General features: G+C 46.2%; 13 protein-coding genes across 13 annotated transcripts; 5 read left to right on the top strand and 8 right to left on the bottom strand.

Moving 5' to 3' along the window:
• Nucleotides 1-9: 9 nt before the first annotated feature.
• KUCA_T00001194001 (uncharacterized protein) lies at nucleotides 10-1,353 on the top strand (the record flags this gene model as incomplete). Its single annotated transcript, XM_022605808.1, has 1 exon — nucleotides 10-1,353. One exon carries the CDS (start codon nucleotides 10-12, stop codon nucleotides 1,351-1,353), a length of 1,344 nt encoding a protein of 447 aa, XP_022457239.1.
• Nucleotides 1,354-1,718: 365 nt separating this feature from the next.
• KUCA_T00001193001 (uncharacterized protein) lies at nucleotides 1,719-2,732 on the bottom strand (the record flags this gene model as incomplete). Its single annotated transcript, XM_022605806.1, has 1 exon — nucleotides 1,719-2,732. One exon carries the CDS (start codon nucleotides 2,730-2,732, stop codon nucleotides 1,719-1,721), a length of 1,014 nt encoding a protein of 337 aa, XP_022457238.1.
• A 440-nt stretch (nucleotides 2,733-3,172) lies between these two features.
• On the top strand, nucleotides 3,173-4,699 carry KUCA_T00001192001 (uncharacterized protein; the record flags this gene model as incomplete). The annotated part of the gene is made up of 1 exon (XM_022605805.1): nucleotides 3,173-4,699. One exon carries the CDS (start codon nucleotides 3,173-3,175, stop codon nucleotides 4,697-4,699), a length of 1,527 nt encoding a protein of 508 aa, XP_022457237.1.
• Nucleotides 4,700-4,745: 46 nt separating this feature from the next.
• On the bottom strand, nucleotides 4,746-5,585 carry KUCA_T00001191001 (uncharacterized protein; the record flags this gene model as incomplete). The annotated part of the gene is made up of 1 exon (XM_022605804.1): nucleotides 4,746-5,585. One exon carries the CDS (start codon nucleotides 5,583-5,585, stop codon nucleotides 4,746-4,748), a length of 840 nt encoding a protein of 279 aa, XP_022457236.1.
• Nucleotides 5,586-6,560: 975 nt separating this feature from the next.
• KUCA_T00001190001 (uncharacterized protein) lies at nucleotides 6,561-7,436 on the top strand (the record flags this gene model as incomplete). The annotated part of the gene is made up of 1 exon (XM_022605803.1): nucleotides 6,561-7,436. The coding sequence occupies one exon, from the start codon at nucleotides 6,561-6,563 to the stop codon at nucleotides 7,434-7,436; it is 876 nt and encodes a 291-aa protein (XP_022457235.1).
• A 379-nt stretch (nucleotides 7,437-7,815) lies between these two features.
• On the bottom strand, nucleotides 7,816-8,460 carry KUCA_T00001189001 (uncharacterized protein; the record flags this gene model as incomplete). The annotated part of the gene is made up of 1 exon (XM_022605802.1): nucleotides 7,816-8,460. The coding sequence occupies one exon, from the start codon at nucleotides 8,458-8,460 to the stop codon at nucleotides 7,816-7,818; it is 645 nt and encodes a 214-aa protein (XP_022457234.1).
• Nucleotides 8,461-8,704: 244 nt separating this feature from the next.
• KUCA_T00001188001 (uncharacterized protein) lies at nucleotides 8,705-9,466 on the bottom strand (the record flags this gene model as incomplete). The annotated part of the gene is made up of 1 exon (XM_022605801.1): nucleotides 8,705-9,466. The coding sequence occupies one exon, from the start codon at nucleotides 9,464-9,466 to the stop codon at nucleotides 8,705-8,707; it is 762 nt and encodes a 253-aa protein (XP_022457233.1).
• A 434-nt stretch (nucleotides 9,467-9,900) lies between these two features.
• KUCA_T00001187001 (uncharacterized protein) lies at nucleotides 9,901-11,547 on the bottom strand (the record flags this gene model as incomplete). The annotated part of the gene is made up of 1 exon (XM_022605800.1): nucleotides 9,901-11,547. One exon carries the CDS (start codon nucleotides 11,545-11,547, stop codon nucleotides 9,901-9,903), a length of 1,647 nt encoding a protein of 548 aa, XP_022457232.1.
• Nucleotides 11,548-12,052: 505 nt separating this feature from the next.
• On the bottom strand, nucleotides 12,053-12,526 carry KUCA_T00001186001 (uncharacterized protein; the record flags this gene model as incomplete). Its single annotated transcript, XM_022605799.1, has 1 exon — nucleotides 12,053-12,526. One exon carries the CDS (start codon nucleotides 12,524-12,526, stop codon nucleotides 12,053-12,055), a length of 474 nt encoding a protein of 157 aa, XP_022457231.1.
• A 192-nt stretch (nucleotides 12,527-12,718) lies between these two features.
• KUCA_T00001185001 (uncharacterized protein) lies at nucleotides 12,719-13,773 on the bottom strand (the record flags this gene model as incomplete). The annotated part of the gene is made up of 2 exons (XM_022605798.1): nucleotides 12,719-13,697; nucleotides 13,751-13,773. 2 exons carry the CDS (start codon nucleotides 13,771-13,773, stop codon nucleotides 12,719-12,721), a joined length of 1,002 nt encoding a protein of 333 aa, XP_022457230.1.
• Nucleotides 13,774-14,703: 930 nt separating this feature from the next.
• KUCA_T00001184001 (uncharacterized protein) lies at nucleotides 14,704-16,376 on the top strand (the record flags this gene model as incomplete). Its single annotated transcript, XM_022605797.1, has 2 exons — nucleotides 14,704-14,743; nucleotides 14,800-16,376. The coding sequence occupies 2 exons, from the start codon at nucleotides 14,704-14,706 to the stop codon at nucleotides 16,374-16,376; spliced, it is 1,617 nt and encodes a 538-aa protein (XP_022457229.1).
• Nucleotides 16,377-16,713: 337 nt separating this feature from the next.
• On the bottom strand, nucleotides 16,714-18,024 carry KUCA_T00001183001 (uncharacterized protein; the record flags this gene model as incomplete). Its single annotated transcript, XM_022605794.1, has 1 exon — nucleotides 16,714-18,024. The coding sequence occupies one exon, from the start codon at nucleotides 18,022-18,024 to the stop codon at nucleotides 16,714-16,716; it is 1,311 nt and encodes a 436-aa protein (XP_022457228.1).
• Nucleotides 18,025-18,759: 735 nt separating this feature from the next.
• Nucleotides 18,760-20,421, top strand: KUCA_T00001182001 (uncharacterized protein; the record flags this gene model as incomplete). The annotated part of the gene is made up of 1 exon (XM_022605793.1): nucleotides 18,760-20,421. One exon carries the CDS (start codon nucleotides 18,760-18,762, stop codon nucleotides 20,419-20,421), a length of 1,662 nt encoding a protein of 553 aa, XP_022457227.1.
• Nucleotides 20,422-20,717: the final 296 nt, after the last annotated feature.

Genomic DNA, 20,717 nt, shown 5'->3' with positions numbered 1-20,717 from the left:
ACAGAGTTAATGTTTGATTTCGCAATTGAGAGGGCGAAAGAGTTGGATGGTCATTTTGCCAAAACCGGAAAGGTGATGGGTCCTTTGCATGGTTTGCCCATCAGTCTGAAAGACTCGTTCAATGTCCCTGGATTTGATTCCACAATCGGTTATGTGTCATTTATTGATAATAACAAAACGATCACACAGTTTTCTGATTTTCCGCAAAGTCTGTGGGACATGGGAGCTGTTTTTCATGTGAAGACCAATGTTCCCCAGACGCTGATGACGACAGAGTCAACCAATCATGTGTGGGGCACTGTCCTGAACCCAAATAATATTTCCCTCGGGGCAGGTGGTTCTTCAGGTGGTGAAGGAGCTTTGGCAAGAATGAAGGGATCCATTGCTGGAATTGGTACTGATATTGGAGGTTCCATTAGAGTCCCATCTGTTTGCAACGGGACTTATGGTTTCAAACCCAGTTCGGGAAGACTTCCATACGGCGGCCAGACCAACCAAAATGAGAACGATATTACCAAATTTGGAGTAGCATGCTCTGCTGGTCCAATGGCAAGTAATTTCGAAGCGATTGAGCTTATTGTGGAAAGAGTTCTCAGAAACAAGCCCTACGACTATGATCCCGAGATCAAAGTTGTGGATTATAACGATGCATTTTTGGAGTGGGATGATTCAAAAAAGCTCAATATAGGATTTATTCTGGAAGATCCTCAAATTCCAGTTTATCCAAATATCAAAAGATCTCTCACAGAGGCAGCTGCTTTGCTGAGCAAGGCCGGCCACAACGTTATTCCCCTAACCTCCCATCCCAGTATCTATGACGGCTGGTTCAACGCCAACCAACTTTTTTACTACGACAACTGCTGGGATACCTGGAAGAACATTGTTATGGGCGGAGAACCTCCTTTGACCCTTTTATCACATTTTACAATTCCTCCGTTCTCCTGGAGAACACTCAAGAAATGGACTCGCAGAAGAGTCGAATTAACCAGCGAATGGCGTCAACTTTTCGTGGAAAAAAAACTTGACATAATACTTTGTCCTGGATCACCATCTAGTGCTGCTCCTCACAATTGCTTTGGAAGAGCTCCATATCTCACCAATTGGAACAACTGTGACTTCCCAGCCTGTATCATTCCATTTGGAAAGCCACTTGATTCTGACGATAAGTTTGTTGACATAGACACCACTTCTCCTCAGACCAATATCAAATTGATTCCAACCAAAATTCCATTTGATCCAATTAAGTTCAAAGGTGGAATTGGTCATGTCCAGATCGTTGCAAGAGCATATGAGGATGAGAAGTTGGTTGCATGTGGAAAGATTGTGAACCAAGTACTGCACCCACGAGGGTGAAAAATTATCAGGATATGGTATATATGTCAAGCTGGAATATTCATTGTGCTTTTTATCTTTATTGCCTAAAACTAATTAGGTGTTTTGGGTGGCTTCTAATGCCAATATGCTATTTGAAAAATATCCATATACCGATTCCAAGAGCTCTCATCATTTTCTTATATAATTCTAATTGTTTTTTAATAGTTCTCAACATAATAGTCGTCTAGATAGCGAACTCTCTCGATGTCAAATCCTAAGCTTTCAAGGCCTCAGATATCTTCAAATGATTCCCACCCTTCGCAGCTTGTTTGAGAACAGGTTATGTTCCTTCTAGACTCCAAAATCAACCTCTAAACCTCAGATATCTCTCTCACTTCATAATATCACAGTTTTGGCTTCTCACTATGCATAGACATGCCCTGCTGGATAACTGTGGCTGCCAATTTTCCATCCTTGGAATGCAAATCTCCAATCAAAAGAGCCTTCCCACGCTCACAGGATCTCAATTTGATCGAAAAAGTCATCCAGTCATCTGCCTTGACATCCTCGTGAAAATACACGGTGTGATCAAGACTGACTGCAAACTTGGTAGAGAACATTGGTCTCATGTGGAGCCTCATGTTGAGCGTCAGATAGAAATAATCAGAAATGTAGGCGATTGCTTTCTGGTGAAAAGAAGCATCTTGTATCGTTCCTCTAGCCTTTACCCAATATGTAACAGCCCGTTCAGTTGGAGTGAGATCGTATTCCTTGGGATCAACATGGTCCAAATCGAAAACATCCTGGGGTAGTTTCCAAGTGCATGGCTCATCACCGTAACCTGCTACAATCTGATCCTGAGTTGCCAGAGTCGCCTTAGGACGGTATTCAGAGAGTTGGTCGATCCAGTTTCCAAATGCTTTATGCTCGTCAAAACATTCCTCTAATGGAGGGACATCTTTTCCAACAACTGGAGGGGCACGATGGTCGTCAAACTGGGGACCAGCTTTCCCGGCAGATCCCTCCAGAGTTTTGGCTTCAAATGAAACCATGGCCATGAATACCACTTGACCGTTCTGGATGGTCCGCACTTGCCGCGTGCAATAATTTTTGCTATCGCGAATGCGTTCCACCTGGTACAGCAATGGAGTATCGGTCTGGGCAGCAACCAAAAAGTTGCTGTGAATGCTGAGTGGGCGGAACTTCTCACCAGCCGTAAGATGGGCCGCATGTAACGACTGTGCCACCAGCGTTCCACCGAAAACACCTCTTCCGTTCCAAGGAACTTTCAACTGAGTGGAGTTCTGATAACAGTCTTTGGAGACTTCGTGTAAAGCCAGGTAGGACTCCATTTGCGATACACTTGATGATGTTTGTGAATAAGATCGTGTAATAAGTCTTCTGAATAGACTGGCCATTGTAAAAGAAGAAAATAATAAAGGAAAGGAATGGAAAAACCAAAAGTGGGCGGGGTGTTAGTTCCATCCTGCCGTCGGTCATATTTCACCTCTTGTATTTTTCCGATGCCTCGGGTCTCACTTCACATGCTTGCTTGGATCGGGTGGTGGGTAAAGTTGGAGGGAAATGTGATTTTGGCACGGAATTGATATTGCAGGTTAATTAAAGCATTATCTACAAAATCGGACTTTCAAAATACCTATTTTTGAATTTTTCGTGGAGTTTTGTAGAGTCCGTGAATATGATTGTTAACACAGCTCCATCTGTCGGAGCAAGGGGAAAAACAATATGCGGCGCTCTTTTGATTACCGCACACATACCCAAAAGGGCATGCACATCCAGCCGATATCCAATCTGAACCAGCCTGAACCTACCATCCCAACGCTCTTTCATCACCGAAATGTCGCTGTACCAACCAGTGACAATCCGGATTGTATCGAAGAGGACCCGAAATGCGGTGATCGGTGTTTCCGGGATTTTCCTGAAACACGGGGAAGCTGAATACGTGATTGCCCTCTCGCAGCTCCCTGCAGGGTTCGAGAAAGACAGTTTCGAGGTGTACTTCACCTCCATGGCTCTGATCAGCAACGGTGTGATTAGCTGGGTTCGTTGCAAATTTGGGTCGGTGAATACTATATCGGATAACCTGCTGTTCCAGGATTTTGGAGGATTCGGTGTGGTGCCAAATATTACGGATGGAATTGGCGTAGTCCTCGTGCTGAAACCACTCGGCCATACCAGAGATCATGATCTGCGCCCTATACGATTCACCAGGCTGGAAAGATCAACTCCTGCATGCGAATTTGAAAGTTGTCCCTTTGGGCTTTCGAACGTATCTATTTTTTCTGGATTCCGCGCATGTGCGGATATATTGTATTCAGACCCCAATGGTGCATACTACCTTGCTGATCTAAAGTACATGGACAACATGATTGGTGGAAACGTGTGTCTTGGTGCCAATTCTGTAGGACTGGTATATGGTGGACTACGGAAGGTTAATGGTGATGGTGAGGTGATGCTAGTGATTTCCTGGAAGGTTTTGGCTAGGTACCTACCGTTCAAGCTGGAGATAGAGGAACCCATAAGGAATACGGAAGCGACCATCCAGAGGGGCCTTTCGAATGTCGACGTATTAAACAGGTCAGTTGTCAGAATATCGACTGTATCACCTACTGGCCAACATCATTGGGGATCTGGGGTTCTGGTAGCCCCCAATGTGGTGGTCACCAACAGACATGTTTTGATCGCAGAAGGGGAACCGATGTCTGCTCGGATACTGGTGACCTTTTCCTCTGGAATAACGGTTGAGGTTGAGGGTTCGACTCTGGCTGCAGCTGTGAGTATCCCTTTTGAATTCTATGACCTCTGCTTCATCAAATCGGAGCTGTTTGCTCAAAAAGAATTGGGGTATGCCTCAGTCGCAAACACCCCGATAACGGATCTGGTCACAGACCTGGAGAGATTCGGGGCCGGAAGCCGGATTTTCGCTCCACAAACTTCAAATGATAATGTCACGACCATCGGATTCGGACTCATGCAGAATAAAGCTCCAATGGTTAGTTCTGGCCATAAGAATTTCTCGAAAGAACTGGCTCTTTTCGATAATCTTCCAAATGTCAACGTGCTCGCAATTGTTTCTGCGTCTTCGTGGAGCGGCTCTTCTGGTGGAGGCGTGTTCCACTCAAACGGCCAATTTGTGGGGATAATGGTTTGCAACGGACGGTTGAGTACGGGGGAAGTATTGAGTCGGTTTACATTGGTAATTCCCTGGCAAATTGTGGTTATAGGATTCTACAAAGTCTACGGGTCTGGTAGCGGCACAAAGCGGGTAATTGAGGTTTCTGCACCGGCGCGGTCCGAGTGCGAGGCGTTGTGGGGGCTTCGGGAGCCATACAACGATGTATTCATTGAGAACTTGAAATTATAATAGCAAAGTGACCGGCTTGAATTAGAGTCGTCTTGAATGTATCTCATCATAGCCACTCCTCGGCTGGCCTCGTCCCGGCGTTCTTGAATACCTCAATGAAAGAGGCATAAATATTGTCCAGATCATCTAAGTCTGGAATGGATTCTGGGCGAAGAGTGAAAACAATTTGCCTGAAAGTGGCCGATTTCACCACGGTGATAGGGAGCTTGTTCTCGGCCAGAAACTTCATGAGCTCCTTGTGAAATTTCACCTGAGTGTACGGCGCAATCTCGAATTCGTTCAAGATGTGGCGCGGCAAAGAGGCGTATCCGCCCTGGGTCAAATTCCGTCTAAGAGGAACCTGAGGACTGTATGCCATACTAGAACCACTAACATTGGCCTCAACAGACATCATCGACTCGCGGTTCGGGTTCACGGTTTCCCTGTCGATCCGGTGGGTACGCAGGTGCTCGCTTAGTTTCTTGGGGGAACCCTTGTCACTGGCCAAACGACGGATACACTTGCCGCATTGGTCACATATGGCAACGTTGAGATCAAGGTCGTCCTGAACAAACCAGTTCCAGACCCACGACTTCTTCTTTGCGCCAAACTTGTTGCTATTCGTGTACCGCGAAACAGCAACGAGAGCATTCTGCGCATCCTCCTTAGCTGTTTCTGGGGTTCCGGACCCATTTCCTGGACCAGAAGCCCCCCCCGCCTGCGAATTTGATGATCCAGCATTACCATGCATTCCGGGCCCCGGATTCACCTGCCCGGACAGCTTGGGATCCTCGTTCTGTTGTGGTTGCGAGCGCTGGTCGTTGACCTGACCGGCTCGGAACACTCCCGGTTGGTACGAGAGGGCGTGGACAAGGTTGGAGTCCACTGCATCTGGAATTGAGTTCATAGCGCAAAAACTGGGGCAACAGTGAAAAAACACGAACAACTTAATCCAGACCTGGTCAAAACTAGGGGATTTTCGGGCTTTTAAAGTGTAAGTGTTGGCTCTGGGTGAAGAGAAAACCGAAGGGAGGTCGGAAGAAGTTCCATGTCGGACCCACGGTTGCCACCAGCCCCCTGATTCGACAATCCGGTTCGGGTGGTCGGCGGGGTCTGTAGCGCACGACCCGGAATACTTCTATGGGATAGAGGCATTTGAGATGTGTCATAGTGTGTGTCATAGTGGGATATTATTGGTTTTAAAAAAGGCGCTATTCAGAGGCAGGAACCAAGTTCCGATTCTAGGCGGTTTTTTTTGATGCCGTGTTAGGGTGGACTCAAAATGCGGTGAGTTTGTGGTAACAGAGTATGGGTGTTCTGTAGATCATGCGCAGATATTGGATAGGCCCCGATATTTTAGACACTTTACTGTAAACCTTGAAAGAGTGCGTTAATGAAGGTACTAATTCCAGGATATTCTGTTGAAGCCAACGACAATACGGCCAACATTGATTCTTTACCTGTTCCTGACATGCAGGGTCCATACGGTCCAAATCACACAAATGACCACTAAATCCACTTCCTAGCTCCAAAAATCCTATATATTCTCTTCCTATTTCATTTTTCTATACTCCAATATTCAATTTCCGACAGGAACTGCGGTATAACCACCCTACCACTCTTGCTCTAACTGCCCTATCTTTACCCCAGCACAGCCTTGACACCATCAATTCGCCCAAACACTACCACTCATGTTTACATATTACCGAAAAGGGTAATTTTGTAAGCGCACTTGTTGTTGTTGTTTATGCCGCTCCATACTCCAAACCAAACTCCAGAGTGTTTCTTTCCTGACTCTTTCTCTTCGAAGGTTTAACACCGAATCAGAAAAATTCTAATCATCACCGTTTAAAACCGTTTTTCGCCATTTTTTTGATTTATAATGTCGTTGGCAAAGAAGACCAAAGAGCAACTCAAGGAGCTGTGCGAGGACGCCGGCATCTTCGTCACTGGAAAGGAGCTCAAGAAGGAGCTTGTGGATCAACTTTTGGCCAAGGGCCTTGGATCCCCTGTCAAGAAGTCAAAGCCTGTTGATGAACCGGCTGAGAAGGTTACCGAGCCGGATGTCGAGGCTGAAACCGAGGAGGAAACCGACTCTGAGGACTCCACCGGAGCCACTGTTTTGAAGAAGGCAAAGACGTTTGTGGTGTCGAAATACGCGGGTATCACCCAATCTGCCGGGTCCAAAGCTAAGGCCGTTGTCTCTGCTGTTGGTGACAAGAACTCCGCTATCAAGTCTGCTCTCAGCTGCCCGTGTGCGTTTGTTGGTATCCAGGTTGCTACTGAAGCCACATACATCTTCAGCAACTACTACAGTGTGGCCCCAGTTGGAAAGTTCTTGCCAAAGCTTGTCGCCGACAACTTGCCAAAGCAGGTGCTCCAGACGCCTGTCGTGGATTTTTCGTTTGTGACTTCGTTGTCGTTCTTGGCCTTTTTTGTGGTCTGGTTTGCAGCTGCCTTTGGAGTTCCATTCCTCACCGGATACTACATCAACTTCACCTCAAGACCTGCTGATCCTGTTGTGATCACAGCTACCAGGGCTGTTGTGGCTTACGCATTGCTTGCTGCTCCAGCTGATGCAATCTCCTCCTTCAAATCTGAGGTGTTTGTGTTCCTCGGACTGAACGATGTGGTTGAGCTTGCCCAGCACTTCGTCTTGACTGGAGTTTTTGAGTATAAGTTGATTCTGGGTAAGATCTCATTGATTTCGTCATTGTTCTGGGCCTTCGTTGGACTTTATGGTTCTTTGAAAGCTTAGAGCGCGCGGTGAAACAAACACGAGAGCGAGCTAGATCCTCACCAGACGATCGCCTGATCATCACAAATTCACCAGCAGATCACCCAACCACCAATGTACACTACCACCTCAGCCACCGACCATACTACAATCCTCGAAAACACTAGCCACTTTTTCCATTCCGTCTTTTCTTCCTTCTCTTCTTCCTTCTTTACAGCAAGGCCCCAAAGGGACAATCTGCGCCGATCTGTTCGAATAACCCCCTTCTTTTTTTAACTACTGTCTCGCGACCTCTGTTTTTCTTTATGTATCGGTCGAGCTAATGTACTACTATGTAACTCTGTAATTGGATGTAGTTTAATGGTATTCGCGATTTTCTTGCATCGATGTTTTCTCTCACTTACTTTTTGAACTCCCATTGAAAAGGTCTAATCTCATCCTCAATACCCTTTTCACAAACACTACCCACAATTTGCCAAACCTCTTCTGCCACCTCCGCTATCGGCTTATCGTCAACGTATACCACATTCCAACTACCGGAGCTTTCTTCCTCGAACTTCTCAAACTCATGTCTCACCAGCTTTTGGAATTCGACCTTCTCGTATCTCTCTTCTCCATACTGGCCCCGTTCTGTCGCTTTTGCCGTATCTTTGAACTTGAAAAAAATCACGATGTCAGGACTGGGAAGCCCGAGATCCGGCGAAACACACCACTCACGCTCCAGTCCCTTCGCTGCGGAATATGCGACTCCACTGAAGATGTAGCGGTCGATAACTACAGCATTTCCGGCCTCACTAGATGCCACCAGGGCATCTTTGCACTCCCAGCGATTAGCAGAAAATAAAAGATGAGCTGTCTCGTCATTCAAAGACCCCCCAGTGAGATATGCGTTGATCATTTTGCCAAGTCCAGTCTCACGGTTGGGGAACCTAAAAAGTTCGGCGCCGATACCGACCCGACGCAGGGCGTCCACCAAGCTTTCCGTCTGTGTAGACTTTCCTGTTCGATCTAGGCCTTCAAACAATATAATCGGTCCTCTTGTCATGATGATGGTGATTGTTGACAACCAAGAACTGTACTCAGTGTTCTGAAATTGAGGCGCGTCTTGCGTGGGAAGTCCAATGTGAGATATGTTTACGTGCGGCGTAAAGTAGTTTAAGCACTACTTCAAGGGTCTTGGGCCTAAAGTGATATTGATTTGCAAAAGTGGTTACATATAGTGTGAAGAATTCAAAAACAGATAAACCAAACATATTCCTAATAGCATGTCCGGTGGCAAGTATCAAGATTTAACGAGCAGTAAAGCCACCATTTGCAAAGATCGTCTGACCAGAGATCCAGCCACCCTCGGTGACGAGGAACCTTACAATTGGGACGATATCTTCGACCTTGGTAAGCCTTCCTTTTCCTCCAGCAGATTTGAGGTACTCAATTGCCTCAGGTGTCTCCTGGCCGTACAAGAATGGAGTGTCCATTGGTCCCGGGGCAACAGCGTTGACGCTGATACCCTTGGATTGCAATTCTTTGCTGAGACCCTTGACCATGTGTTCCACAGCTGCCTTTGCGGCCTGGTAGATGGAATAGTAAGGCGTGTAGGCAGCTAACAGCGAAGTCACTAGCATAACAACGTTCCCGTCCTCGTTGATGGTATTTGCAACTCCACGGAGGAACAAAAATGAAGCACGAGTGTTGATGCTGAACATTTTGTCATATTCAGAAAGCGAGATTTCAGCAAGAGGCTTCTTCAAAACCATTCCGGCGTTGTTAATGGCAATATCGTAGGATCCAAAGGCCTCTTTGACAGTCTCAAAAAGAGAAGCCGTGGTTTTCTCGTCAGAAAGATCACCTTGGAACAGGACAACCTTGACTCCATACTTAGATGACAATGAATTCACCAATTTCTCGCCATTGGCTTTTTCAGACTCGGAATGATAATGCAAGAGAAGGTTAGCACCATACGAGGCCAGTTCCTCAGCAGTTTGAGCACCCAGGTTCTTGGTACCTCCAGTGACAATAGCGGTCTTTCCTTTGAGCGAAATATTGGCAACCATTGCAATTGATGTTGAATAAAGTAAATTAAAACTATAATATAATAAGATTCTCCAAAAACCAGAAGATAGCAATTGAGAGCACTTATATAGGAGACAGTCGTGCCAATGTCAAAGCTAGGAACCTGGTCCTTTAACTAAGAAAAATCCGGGCATTCAGACTAAGTGCGTTACCTCCGGATGGGCGCTTAGGCAGAAGGCCTGGGCTTGGTAACCGCGCCGCATGCGCATGCATCATTCCGGGGTTGGCGGAATTAATACTTTTGACCGGGAAGAACATGGGGTTATTGCATTTGGGCTCGGTGTCGACAGTTTGTTAAATGGAATTATTAAGGTGAAAATAGGAAGCATTATTCGGTATTAGTGTGGATTTTTGTTTTGCTTATGTGAGGTTACCTATGTTAGGCTACTTATCTTCAATTTGACGTGATGCACTTTCACGCCTTGAGTGCTGCATCAAGCACCTTCGCTGCAGCGACAGTCTCCTCGTCATGATAACGTTTTCCAACAACCTGGAATGTAAGAGGGGCACCAATATAATCCTGAGCATCTCCAACAAGCGACTGAATTTCCTCGTCAAATGTGCTCAAGAATTCACGCGGCTGAGGCGTGTCTAGCTTTGGATCCATGAATAGACCAGTAGGCATAGCCACACATGGGTGGTCTAGATAATTCCACAGAGTGGTGTGGGACCAGTACTTGGTCTCGTGAAGACGAGGTGTCACGTTCCAGTAGACCGGGTTGACGATGAAGTCGACGCCGCGCTTTTGCATGAGAGCAAGGTACTCAGTACGAAAGGAATCACGACGACGGTTATAGGCCCAGTTCTCACTCACAGTTAGGCCTCCTTCCTTACATCCTTGAAAAGCGTATCTTGTGAGAGGATGGATAGGCTCACCCGACTCACCAAGCATGGTTAGTTGCGCTTTGAGCCCGTCTGCGTAGAAAAGAGGCAAGGACTCTTCCCAGATCTCTCCAACCTTGTACGGCTCCCAATCCACAACTTTAATTCCCTGAGCCTCCAGCTTCTCCTTGAGAAATCTCAAACCACGGAGAATACCGGGCTGCGTCTCAACCACCCCGTCGTTCCACATTATACCCACAGTGATGGCTTTGGAGGGAACGACCTTTCTCCAGGGCATCACTAGGAGAGTTCCGTCGTATTTCCAAGGCTCACCTCCCAGATAGGACTCCATGAAATAGTCCAAATCTTCAACGTGTTGAGATATTGGCCCCATCACAGATTTGATACTTTCCTGTCCACCACCAGCACCACCGCAGCCCAGTCCGGAAACTCGATAAGAGGTTGGTCTTAAACCGTAACAGCCATTGAAAGCAGCTGGAAATCGAATGGAACCACCAATGTCGGTACCCACCCCCACAGGACTTCCCTTAAACCCCACAATGGAACCCTCACCGCCAGAGGATCCACCTGCTGAAAGTTTAAGATTGAGACAGTTCTTGGTGGCTCCAACAATGTAGTTACTGGAATCGGCGTGCATCAGAGATTGTGGGATGTTGGTTCTCACGAAAGGCACTGCTCCCTGCTCTTTCAGAACACGAACAGTCACCGCATCTTCTGTAGCCAGAAAGTCTACGCGAGAAACAAAACCACCATGCATTGGCTTTCCCTTGAAACCAATGTGCTCTTTAATGGAGACGGGAACTCCATGTAACGGTCCTACGGTCTTTCCAGTTTTGGCGTAGATCTCGTCTAACTCTTTTGCACGTTCCATGGCATCATCAGCTATGAAAGTGGTGGCAAAGTTTAACAATTGGTTACCCATAACAGCCCTTTTCAGAAAGGCCTCCAGAACCTGGACCGAGGACCAATCACCATCAGCGATCTTCTTTGCCAGTTGAGGAACACCCGTTTCGGTAATGACTAATTCCTCGGCAGTCATGGCCCCAGACGTGTATGGGAGATTAGCAACATTGAGTTGGTCAGCTGGGGGAAGTTTTGACTCCGGTAGCAAATATTGTTTAGGAACAGCGGCTTCGCGAGCGTCCAGATACGCCTGGATCTTAGGCTTCCAAAGCTCGAACTTAGCGGCGTCTTCAGGGGGAGTGTCTTTCCACGACATTTGGCAGATATTATCAAGATTCAAAAAATTTGCCGAGGAAAAACCTTGAGAATATTATACGATAGCCACAATAGGAAAAGGGCGGATCCAGCACTTTTAAATTGAGGAAGCTTATCTCTATCTCCTAATCCTTCCCAATCGGGTAATGTCCCTCAGATAAGGCGCTAACCCTTTATGGGTGGGGTGGAGTGTTAACCGCGATGGATAGCGCAAAGCGAGCCGTTTTTGGTGGGTTGAGGGATTGGATCAAGTGATTGGAATTGAGGATTAGTGAGAGTAACAAATAGTGAACGTGGCGCATTGAGCAAGGTTCAACCCGTCTGAGCCGGATAATCAAGAACGGGTGGATGAGAGAGATACTGAGAATATATGAAGGAATTCTCAAGGGGCCTAAGCCAAGCCAGTAGTAATTCACTTGATTGAGCGTAAGATTTTCGTTGTTCATCACTGTTCCGTCATTCTGCTCATTATTTTCATTACCAATATATATATATACCCCAACCTTTTACTCTCCATCACCACTCACTTCACCATCAGTTCCTCCACAGTGCACAAAATCCATAGTGTCGTATCCAACCTCCTTATACACATTTGGAAGGCTTTCAAGATTAGCAACTGCTCGCAAAACGTCCATTGCCGCTGGGTTGGCCATCACACCAGGATCTGCCAAGGGCCGCAGCCCGATCCCATAAACAGGCCATGCACAGCCACTCACTGCTATGTCCACATTAACTGTAGAGCCATACTCCAGGAGTTCTGGCTTCACCTCCAAAGTCAACATCAAGTTACCAATGTCCACTTTGATGGCCCTGGACTCGTCTCTGCTCGCCAGATCGTCTGACCCGATCACCGTAAGCAGTCCGTCGTATGCATCGTACCGCAGAACAGTGGCAAGCACCCGTGCACATATCTGTGTCTGGGTCTTCTCAGATTCCTGCCGTATTTTCTCGAGATTCTGTCTGCTGACTATCAAAACCATTGGGTGTGGCATTGATAAAGAGTAAATGTTTTGGACGCGTCTTTCGATAAGTTGCCAACCGGATGAAAAATGGCAGAATCCCCTTCTCAAAAATGGCAGCGAGCTGTGATACCAAAATGACATAGGACAGAAATTAACAATTCCGGTTTATTCTATGATTAAAGTCAAGAATAAAACTAAAGCTAGCAAAAATCATTTTTTCAAGAATTCTTCCACAAGTTTCGCCGTCTTGATTGCCATACCGTGCGAATTCTGGTAACCACACCCTCCACAGCCGTAATTGTGCACCACATTACCTACACCAGGAATCGTCTCCTTCTCGATCCTGACACCACCTTCTCTACCAGGACGGAGGCCGACAACAGCCTTGTAGATATCAAGAGGCCCCTCTTCAAGAAGCTCTGGGCAGTACTTAGCCACTTTTTGCTTGGTACGTTCAATGAAGCCCTCGCTAATATCAGCACTCCAATCATTTGGTACGTAAGAACCACCAATGATACCACCGCCCTCTTTTCGGGGGAAAATGTAGAATGCCTCCTCATCGGGACCCTCAGTACCTGAAACAGAAAGCAGTGTGGAGCAATTGTTTCGAATCAACAAGATTTGACCTTTGATTGGATAAACAGCCTTATCTTCAACACCTCCCAACTTGCGTGCAAGTAATCCGGAGCAGTTGACAATCACCTCAGGAGTTCCCTTGGTATAGTATGAGGCCACGTCCTTTATATGTGCCACATGGGCACGTCTGATTACAACCCCAGCGGCCATCAATTTCTGAGAAAGATATGCAAGATAGGTTCCAACAGAGATCACGATCGAGGTGTATTCGAAACCGCAGTGAGTTCCTGGAATAAGCTCATTCTCAGGCAAAATGCGCAAATCCTTGACAACCGAAGCAAGCCTTGGAGCCGGTTCTCGGTTATAATTCAGAGATCTTTTGGCCCAAACAGAAGCCCCGGGTTCGGTTTTTGCAATCTCGAGTAGCTTTTCGTATCCGAGCTTGTCCCATTCCTGTTCCTCGTCGGTTTCGGCAAAGCTCGACCAATTGGCACCCGCAAAAGGACTTGTATACTCTATATCAATATCACCCGGCAAGTGACGAGCAACAATGTCAACCTCGTGACCTCTCTGGACAAGCTCAAGTGCTGTAGATAGTCCCACAACTCCTGCTCTTTTTTAGGGTGTTAGTTAAAAGATACGCTGAGGGTGCTCCTGAAAACTTACCCTAAAACAATTACTTTGCCCATGATTTTGGTTAATTGGTTTTGAGAAAAGCTAGAACCATTAATGTCATCAACATAACAACAGGATCAGACCTGATAATCTGCTTCTGAGACTTTTTTCTCGTACCACTACGTCCCAGCGTTGATTTTGGGAGACACCTTCGGATATTTACCCGAGGGAACCTCGCTGGTGCACGCAGTTTTGATAAGATAAAAAGGTGGGCAGTCAGAAGGATATCACGTGATAACGAAGATCTCAATCTGGAATGTCCATACGCCGATAAGGAACGGATTGCCCGAGGTCATTGGCCTGCCCGTTTACGATAAGAGGATAAGCATGTATAGGTTGCCCCCTCTGTAAATTAAGCTTTGCACAGCCAGTTTATTGATCTGATCTGATTGTGCAGTGGTTTCGGCAAAAAGCCTTCCCCGAGGTGACACCTTCACTGAGGGGCTACCTCGCCCATTCGCGGCCCTTAGACCGAACCACGCACCACGATGTTTACTGACCTGGGTCATCTAAAGCGTGGCAATAGACTTGCGGACGAATAAAACTTCCTTAAAAGTTGCCATAAATAAAGCGCGGAAACCGAACTCCGACCACTGCAAAACACCCCGTCCAGAGTTTTCCGACAAGTACTTCCCAATCCGGAAATGACGTCGCAAAAACCTACGTCTCGCTGGGGCAATCGGTCACTCTGTAACTTGCAACCATTTCCATGTTTATTGCTCCTGAAGTTCTGCGGACATCTGGAAATTTAATACAATATTGAATCTGCTCAAGGAATTTTGCAGGAAGTTCATGGAATTTGTATAAAGGGACAATCAATAGTGGATCACCGAAAAGTTCGGAGATAGTCTGCCGAAAAGTTCGGAGATCGATCAGCAAAGCTTCAGTTTCGATCAGGATCAGCAAAAAACCTAGCAGAGAACAGGGAATCGTGTCAGAAAGCAATGAAGGTTGAGCGTAGGGTGAAGTCCGGGTGTTTTACCTGTAAGTGCTACTTTATGATTTTATCTGGTTGTTATCAACGTTTTAACCATCATTAGGCCGTTCAAGAAAGAAGAAGTGTGACGAAAGCGGGCCAGTCTGCCGGAATTGTCTGAAGGGCAGTTTCGAGTGCGTATGGCCTCAGCGTCGCAATCAAACTTTGCCGCATACGTCTTTCAAGGTGAAGAAGATCAAGAACAATAAAACGGTGTTCATCTGTGTGAGCATGGAGGACGAGAAAACAGTGACCAGGAAAAGGTATGATCTTGCTATAAGTTGCAGGAACGATCCTGGTCCCACTTCCAGGCTATACAGTATTCCAGGTGTGATCCTGGACTCTGAGTCGGCGATGCTCCTCAAAGCGTTCATGCAAGGGTTCGTCCCTAGCATCACGCCGCAATTTACGCTCCCGATTATAACTCCTGGTGGAATTGCAATTCCGCTATTGCCCATCTCATCGGCTTTCAGAGAGGTCTGTTTTGCATGTGGGGCATCTTATTTGGCGTGGAAAAATGCCTCCATGGTAGAGCTTGCCCAGAAACGGTACCAACGGAGCATGAAGACACTTTTCGACGAGATCAAGCATCAGAACGTGGATGGCTCCGAAGACTGGCTTGTTTATAGCATGCTGATTTTATCTCTCCGAGAAAAATACTTTGGGGCCAGTAATGCAAAGTGCACACACCATCTCATTGCCGCCTACCAGATGATGCTGAAGCGAAGACATGAACGTCTCAACGGAAATAGCCAACATGACCATTCGCTCTCACAGTTTGACAAGATGAAGTTCGAACAGTATTTGACCCATCCATCGACCGAAATGGATGCCAACGAATTTTTGGTCTACGATCTTGTCGATGAAGGTTCTGGTGAAACTCGCAAGCAGGTGGCATTCACCGCCCAGGATAAATATATGGTGGACAGTTTTGCGTACAACTACTCTGTGGAGCTATTGTTGTGCACTGAACAGGCACTGGGCAAGTTCCCTTCTCCATTTGATTTTTTTGACGACTTCCGCGACATCATGACCACGCCCGTATTTGATCTTCCGGTAGAGTGGATGAACAATCCGATTTTGGGAGCTGCCAGAGAAGGTTTCGAGGTGTGTGCTAAAGCATCCTGGATTGCACGCAAACATGGGAATCACCGACATGAGGCAGAATTGTTGTATCATATCACAGCACATGAAACTGTTGGAGATCTTCCGATGGAGTGTAATCAGCTCCAAGAGCGCGATATTACCCATCTCAAATGCAGTCTTCTCACTCGTATGATACTAATGAAGGCTGCTCATCTTCTTCTTCGCAAGGTGCTGTTTGCAGATATAGCTACAGATGATCCAATTATTCAGAACGACGTTGAAACCATTCTCACCCACCTTGCCCTGATTCCAAATTACCACCCCATCTGCAGCATTATTCCTTGGCCAATAATGATTGCGGGTTCAGCTGCTCTTCATGAGAATCAAAGACAGTTTATCCGGAAGCGTACTTCGGAGATTGGCGATTATGTTCATACTCACTATTCATACCAGATGCTTGAGTTCTTTGAGAAGGCCTGGGGAAACCAAGGAGTACCTGGAATGGGATGTGATATCTTGCTTGATCGTCCCTCTTTGGAGAAGCTTTGTATTTGACAGAAAAGCTTGGGGTAACTTCGCAATTGAGAGAGATGCATTCTACTGCAAGGGTGCATGAGCTGGGATCGGCTAGGCGAGTATAACACCTGAGTAGTATTGCGACGATCAGAATGGATATACAAATATTTTCTGTTTAGATAAATCATGAATGTGAATTCAAGGGAATTCAGCGAATTTTTTTCTTCAACCTCATTTAAATTCGGTACAGCTCTAACTCAGTCATACTACTTTTTTCAGCAGTTCTCACACATTCAACTGATATCATCTATTAAGATCCTACTAAATCCACGTAACACCAACCTCAGTTCGACACAAATGATCATAAGTTTTGAACTTATGCCTTTTCCTTACGCAACAAATCATACCCAAGAACTGCATTCATCAACACTTTGAAGCCGTCCTCAACCTGCTGAGGAGTACTGTACTCGGTAGGGGCATGACTGACACCGTCCTTACATGGAATGAATACCATTGAGGTAGGAACTATGCTGCTGGTTTCTTTCGAATCGTGACCAGCACGTGCAGTGATATCCATGATCATATCCTCACCAACAACCTCAATGGCAGCGTTTCTAACTGTCTCAATGCACTCAGGATGGAAATGCGTAGGAGGCGATTCAAATACGGGAATATACTCCACGCTCAGCGGGATTGCCTTCGAGGTTCCATCACCTTTGGCTGCAATAGCGTCAAATGTTTCACGGATTTCAGCCAGCATGGAACGCAATTTATCCTCCTCATAGTGATGAGTATCTAATGAAAATTTCACCTCATTGGGAATGACATTAAATACATGTGGCTCCACATCCAAATATCCTGTGGAACACAATCCCCCGTACTTGATCCCTATCTCATTTCCCTTGATAACCATTCTGGCTGCAGCCAGAAGGGCATCTGCTCTTCCTTCCATAGGTGAGGTCTCCGTGTGTTTTGCCTCTCCCCTGACAATTATCTCTTGCCAATTAAAAGATTGGATACCCTGAACCACACCGATTTTCTTTCCAGCCATCTCAAGGAATGGGGCTTGCTCAATATGGATCTCAAAATGGCACGCGATGGGGTTGGTCTTGTGACTGCACTCAACCTCTCCCTTGTAGCCAATTCTCTCCAATTCACCAAGAACAGTCCTTGGAGGGGCATCAGTAACCGACTTGACTTTGTAGATGTCTTCCTTTTTGGTGGAACCGCTCCAAACTGAAGAACCAAGCAGTGGTGCTGGGAACCGAGCACCTTCCTCGTTGGTCCAATTGATGAGGGCAATAGGGTAGTTGGGAACATACCCGTTCTCCTTGATTGTCCGTAAGATTTCAAGTCCTGCTAGAACACCTAAAGGTCCATCGTATCTTCCTCCAGTGGGCTGGGAATCGAGATGGGACCCAACACCGGTGGGAATAGCACTCATATCTTGGCCTGGATAGATAGCAAACATGTTTCCAAGTTCGTCTATTTTTAGCTCACAACCTAAAGAAACCACTTCTTTGGCAAACCAGTCACGCATTCCCTTGTCTTCGTCCCCCAAAGCAAGTCGACGAAGGCCGGTCTCTGTGTGGTGTTCTCCCCATTTGTACATAGCTCCAAAACTTTCGGCTGTATCATGGATTGTTTGCAAGAGCCTTCCAGGCTTAATCTTGAGAGATTTAAACATATTGAAGAGCCTTTGGTAGTGGCCAATTTGAATCGAAGTACTAAGTAAATTGCTTTCTTTTGTCAGCTCAGTTTGAAGCTGGTCAAACCTCAGCTTATATCGAGAATCGTAGGCTCGAAGTATCCGCCAGTCATTTCCGAAACAGCCAGAAAACACCCCTACTTTAGCTGAAAGACCCCAAAGATAAGCTGATCATAGGTTGCAATCTGTTGCATTATCTTTGAGCAGTGACTATCGGTTACAAATCCGAACCAAGTTCTCCGTTTGAAGTGAAAAGTCCCCCACACGCGGCTCAGGCTGATCTGGCACATACACTACCATGCATTATGCTTATCGGCAAGTCCCAAAGCGGTAATTCTGATCGGCAAGCTATCTGCATGAAAAATTCAACGGTGAAAGCATCGATCGGGACAATCTATTGGGCAAAGCCGTGGAATTTTTGGAAGCCAAAGCCAGGAATGCCATCAGGTGTCAAACACGACCCCCCCTGAGCGATAGGAACGTGTTTGAAATTCTTGGCTTACTCCGATAGCTCGGCAATCACAACCTGGTTTCTAGCAGAATTACCCAATCAGGACAAAAACGCGGATATTGCGGTATCAGCTTGATCGCCGCAGGAGCCTTTGGCAACAACTAGATCAAGGCATATATATATGGGGTATAACCATTGCGAAGTTCATTTTAGGAATAGAAGTAGCAACTACAAACCACGAACCCACGAAGACAGTACCTTCAATGGTTGACCACTCCGAAATCCCAGGCACTTCCCACCTGGTTGAGCTTAGCAAAGAAAGACTGATGGAGCTCAACGCAGGTGACAAAGATAAAGACGTTATTCTCATTCCAACCCCAACTTCTGATCCAAATGATCCACTCAATTGGACTCGTACCAGGAAGTATATTCACATGTTCGCTCTCATCGTGTACATCTTCGGGATCGGGATTCCGACCACTTCTATTTACTCCATTCTCACAGAGCTTTCAGACAAAACTGGAATATCTCTCGGAACCCTAAATGATGGAACTGGATACATGTTTTTGTTTCTTGGGCTTGCAAATCTGTTTTTCCTACCAATGGCAATGCAGATAGGAAAGAGACCAATATACATCTTCTCGGTAACCTCAGTGTGCCTTCTGACACTCTGGGAGGCCTATTGCTCCAGTGGAGGCGAATGGATCGGTTCTAAAATTCTTCAAGGGTTTTTTGCTGCGCCGATTGAGGCAATGTGCGAAATCACCGTCTCAGACGTGTTTTTCGAGCACGAGCGCGGAACATGGATGAGTGTATATGCTCTGGCTCTATTTGCATCTAACTACATGGCACCAATGGTCGCCGGATTTATTTCGGATGGCCAAGGCTGGAAATGGGTGATTTACTGGAGTTGTATCTGGAATGGAATCGCCGCTATTTTGGTGTTTTTTCTCCTTGAGGAAACCAACTACAGCAGACCCGTTCCTATCGATGGTGAGACCGACCAGCTGGAGATCGTACTCAGCAATGTTAAATCTGGTACCGTTCAGGAGGTTTTGTCCCAGCAACTTTCTCACCAGCCTTCCGAGAAACAAGTTTTCATTTCTGAGGTTGAGGTGCTGAAGGGAACTTTGAAACTGGACGAGACTATTCCAGTCAAGACTTTTTGGCAGAAGCTTAGACTCTTTGAGGTGCGCAATTGGGAATGGTTTAAGCACTATGCTACCGGGCCTTTCTTAATGCTTCAGTTTCCAATCGTTCTGTATTCTGGATTTCTGTATGGGTCCACTCTTTTCTGGTACTCTGTCATGAACGGAACAATGTCCTCTGTGTTTACAGCACATCCGTACAACTTCTCCAGTGCGATGACAGGTCTTGTTTATCTTGCGCCTTTGATTTTTGCTGTTATCTTCAACTTCTACGCAGGATACGTCTCGGACTGGCTCAAGATCAAGATGGCCGAGAGACGTGGTGGAATCTCTTACGCCGAAGACAGACTCTGGATTCTGCTTCTGTACATGATCGTGGGACCATGTGCCTTGTTTCTTTATGGTATTGGAGCGTACTATGAGGTGCACTGGTTTGGTCTTGTAATTGGTGCTGGTATCACCGGTGGTTGCGTCGTGGTTGGAGCTGCTTCTGCTTGCTCGTACTGTATCGACACCTACCGTGAGATGAGTTGTGAGGCAATGGTTGTCGTGGTCATTATTCGTAATACCATGAATTTCGCCATGGACTATGGTATTACCCCTTGGATCACAAACACTGGGCTCAAAAACACCTTCATTGCTGCAGGTTTTATTAATCTATTCTGCATTGGCACGTTCTTGATAATGGAGCTGACCGGGCCTTACTGGAGAAACAAGACTAAGGAGAAATATTGGAAGATAATCGAGAAGAGAAGAGCTGCTGGAATTTGCCACTAAAATATGGTTTTTTATGTTTAGTGTTAGCGCTGAACTATACTATTAAGAGTTCTTAGATATTTGTAGGAATAAAGCTGCAGATGCACGGCAGTTGAGCCCTGGCCCTGAGTCTCATAAGGCCGGACCTTCGACCGTAGAGTCGTATACGACAATTTTGAAATCAATATGTACATCGTGACAAAAATAGAAAGGAAATGAAATCAGTGGTAAACAAATTGAAATAAAAAAAATAAAAAAGCATCCTTAGTCTGAAACAAAGAACAAAGGACAAGAAGAACAAACTTCTCCGAAAGTGT

This window comes from Kuraishia capsulata, genomic scaffold (assembly GCF_000576695.1).
Source record: "Kuraishia capsulata CBS 1993 genomic scaffold, Kuraishia_capsulata_scaffold_1, whole genome shotgun sequence".
NCBI lineage: Eukaryota > Fungi > Ascomycota > Pichiomycetes > Pichiales > Pichiaceae > Kuraishia > Kuraishia capsulata.
The sequence above is the reverse complement of the archived record's forward strand: the minus strand, read 5'-3'. Positions and strand labels throughout refer to the sequence as shown.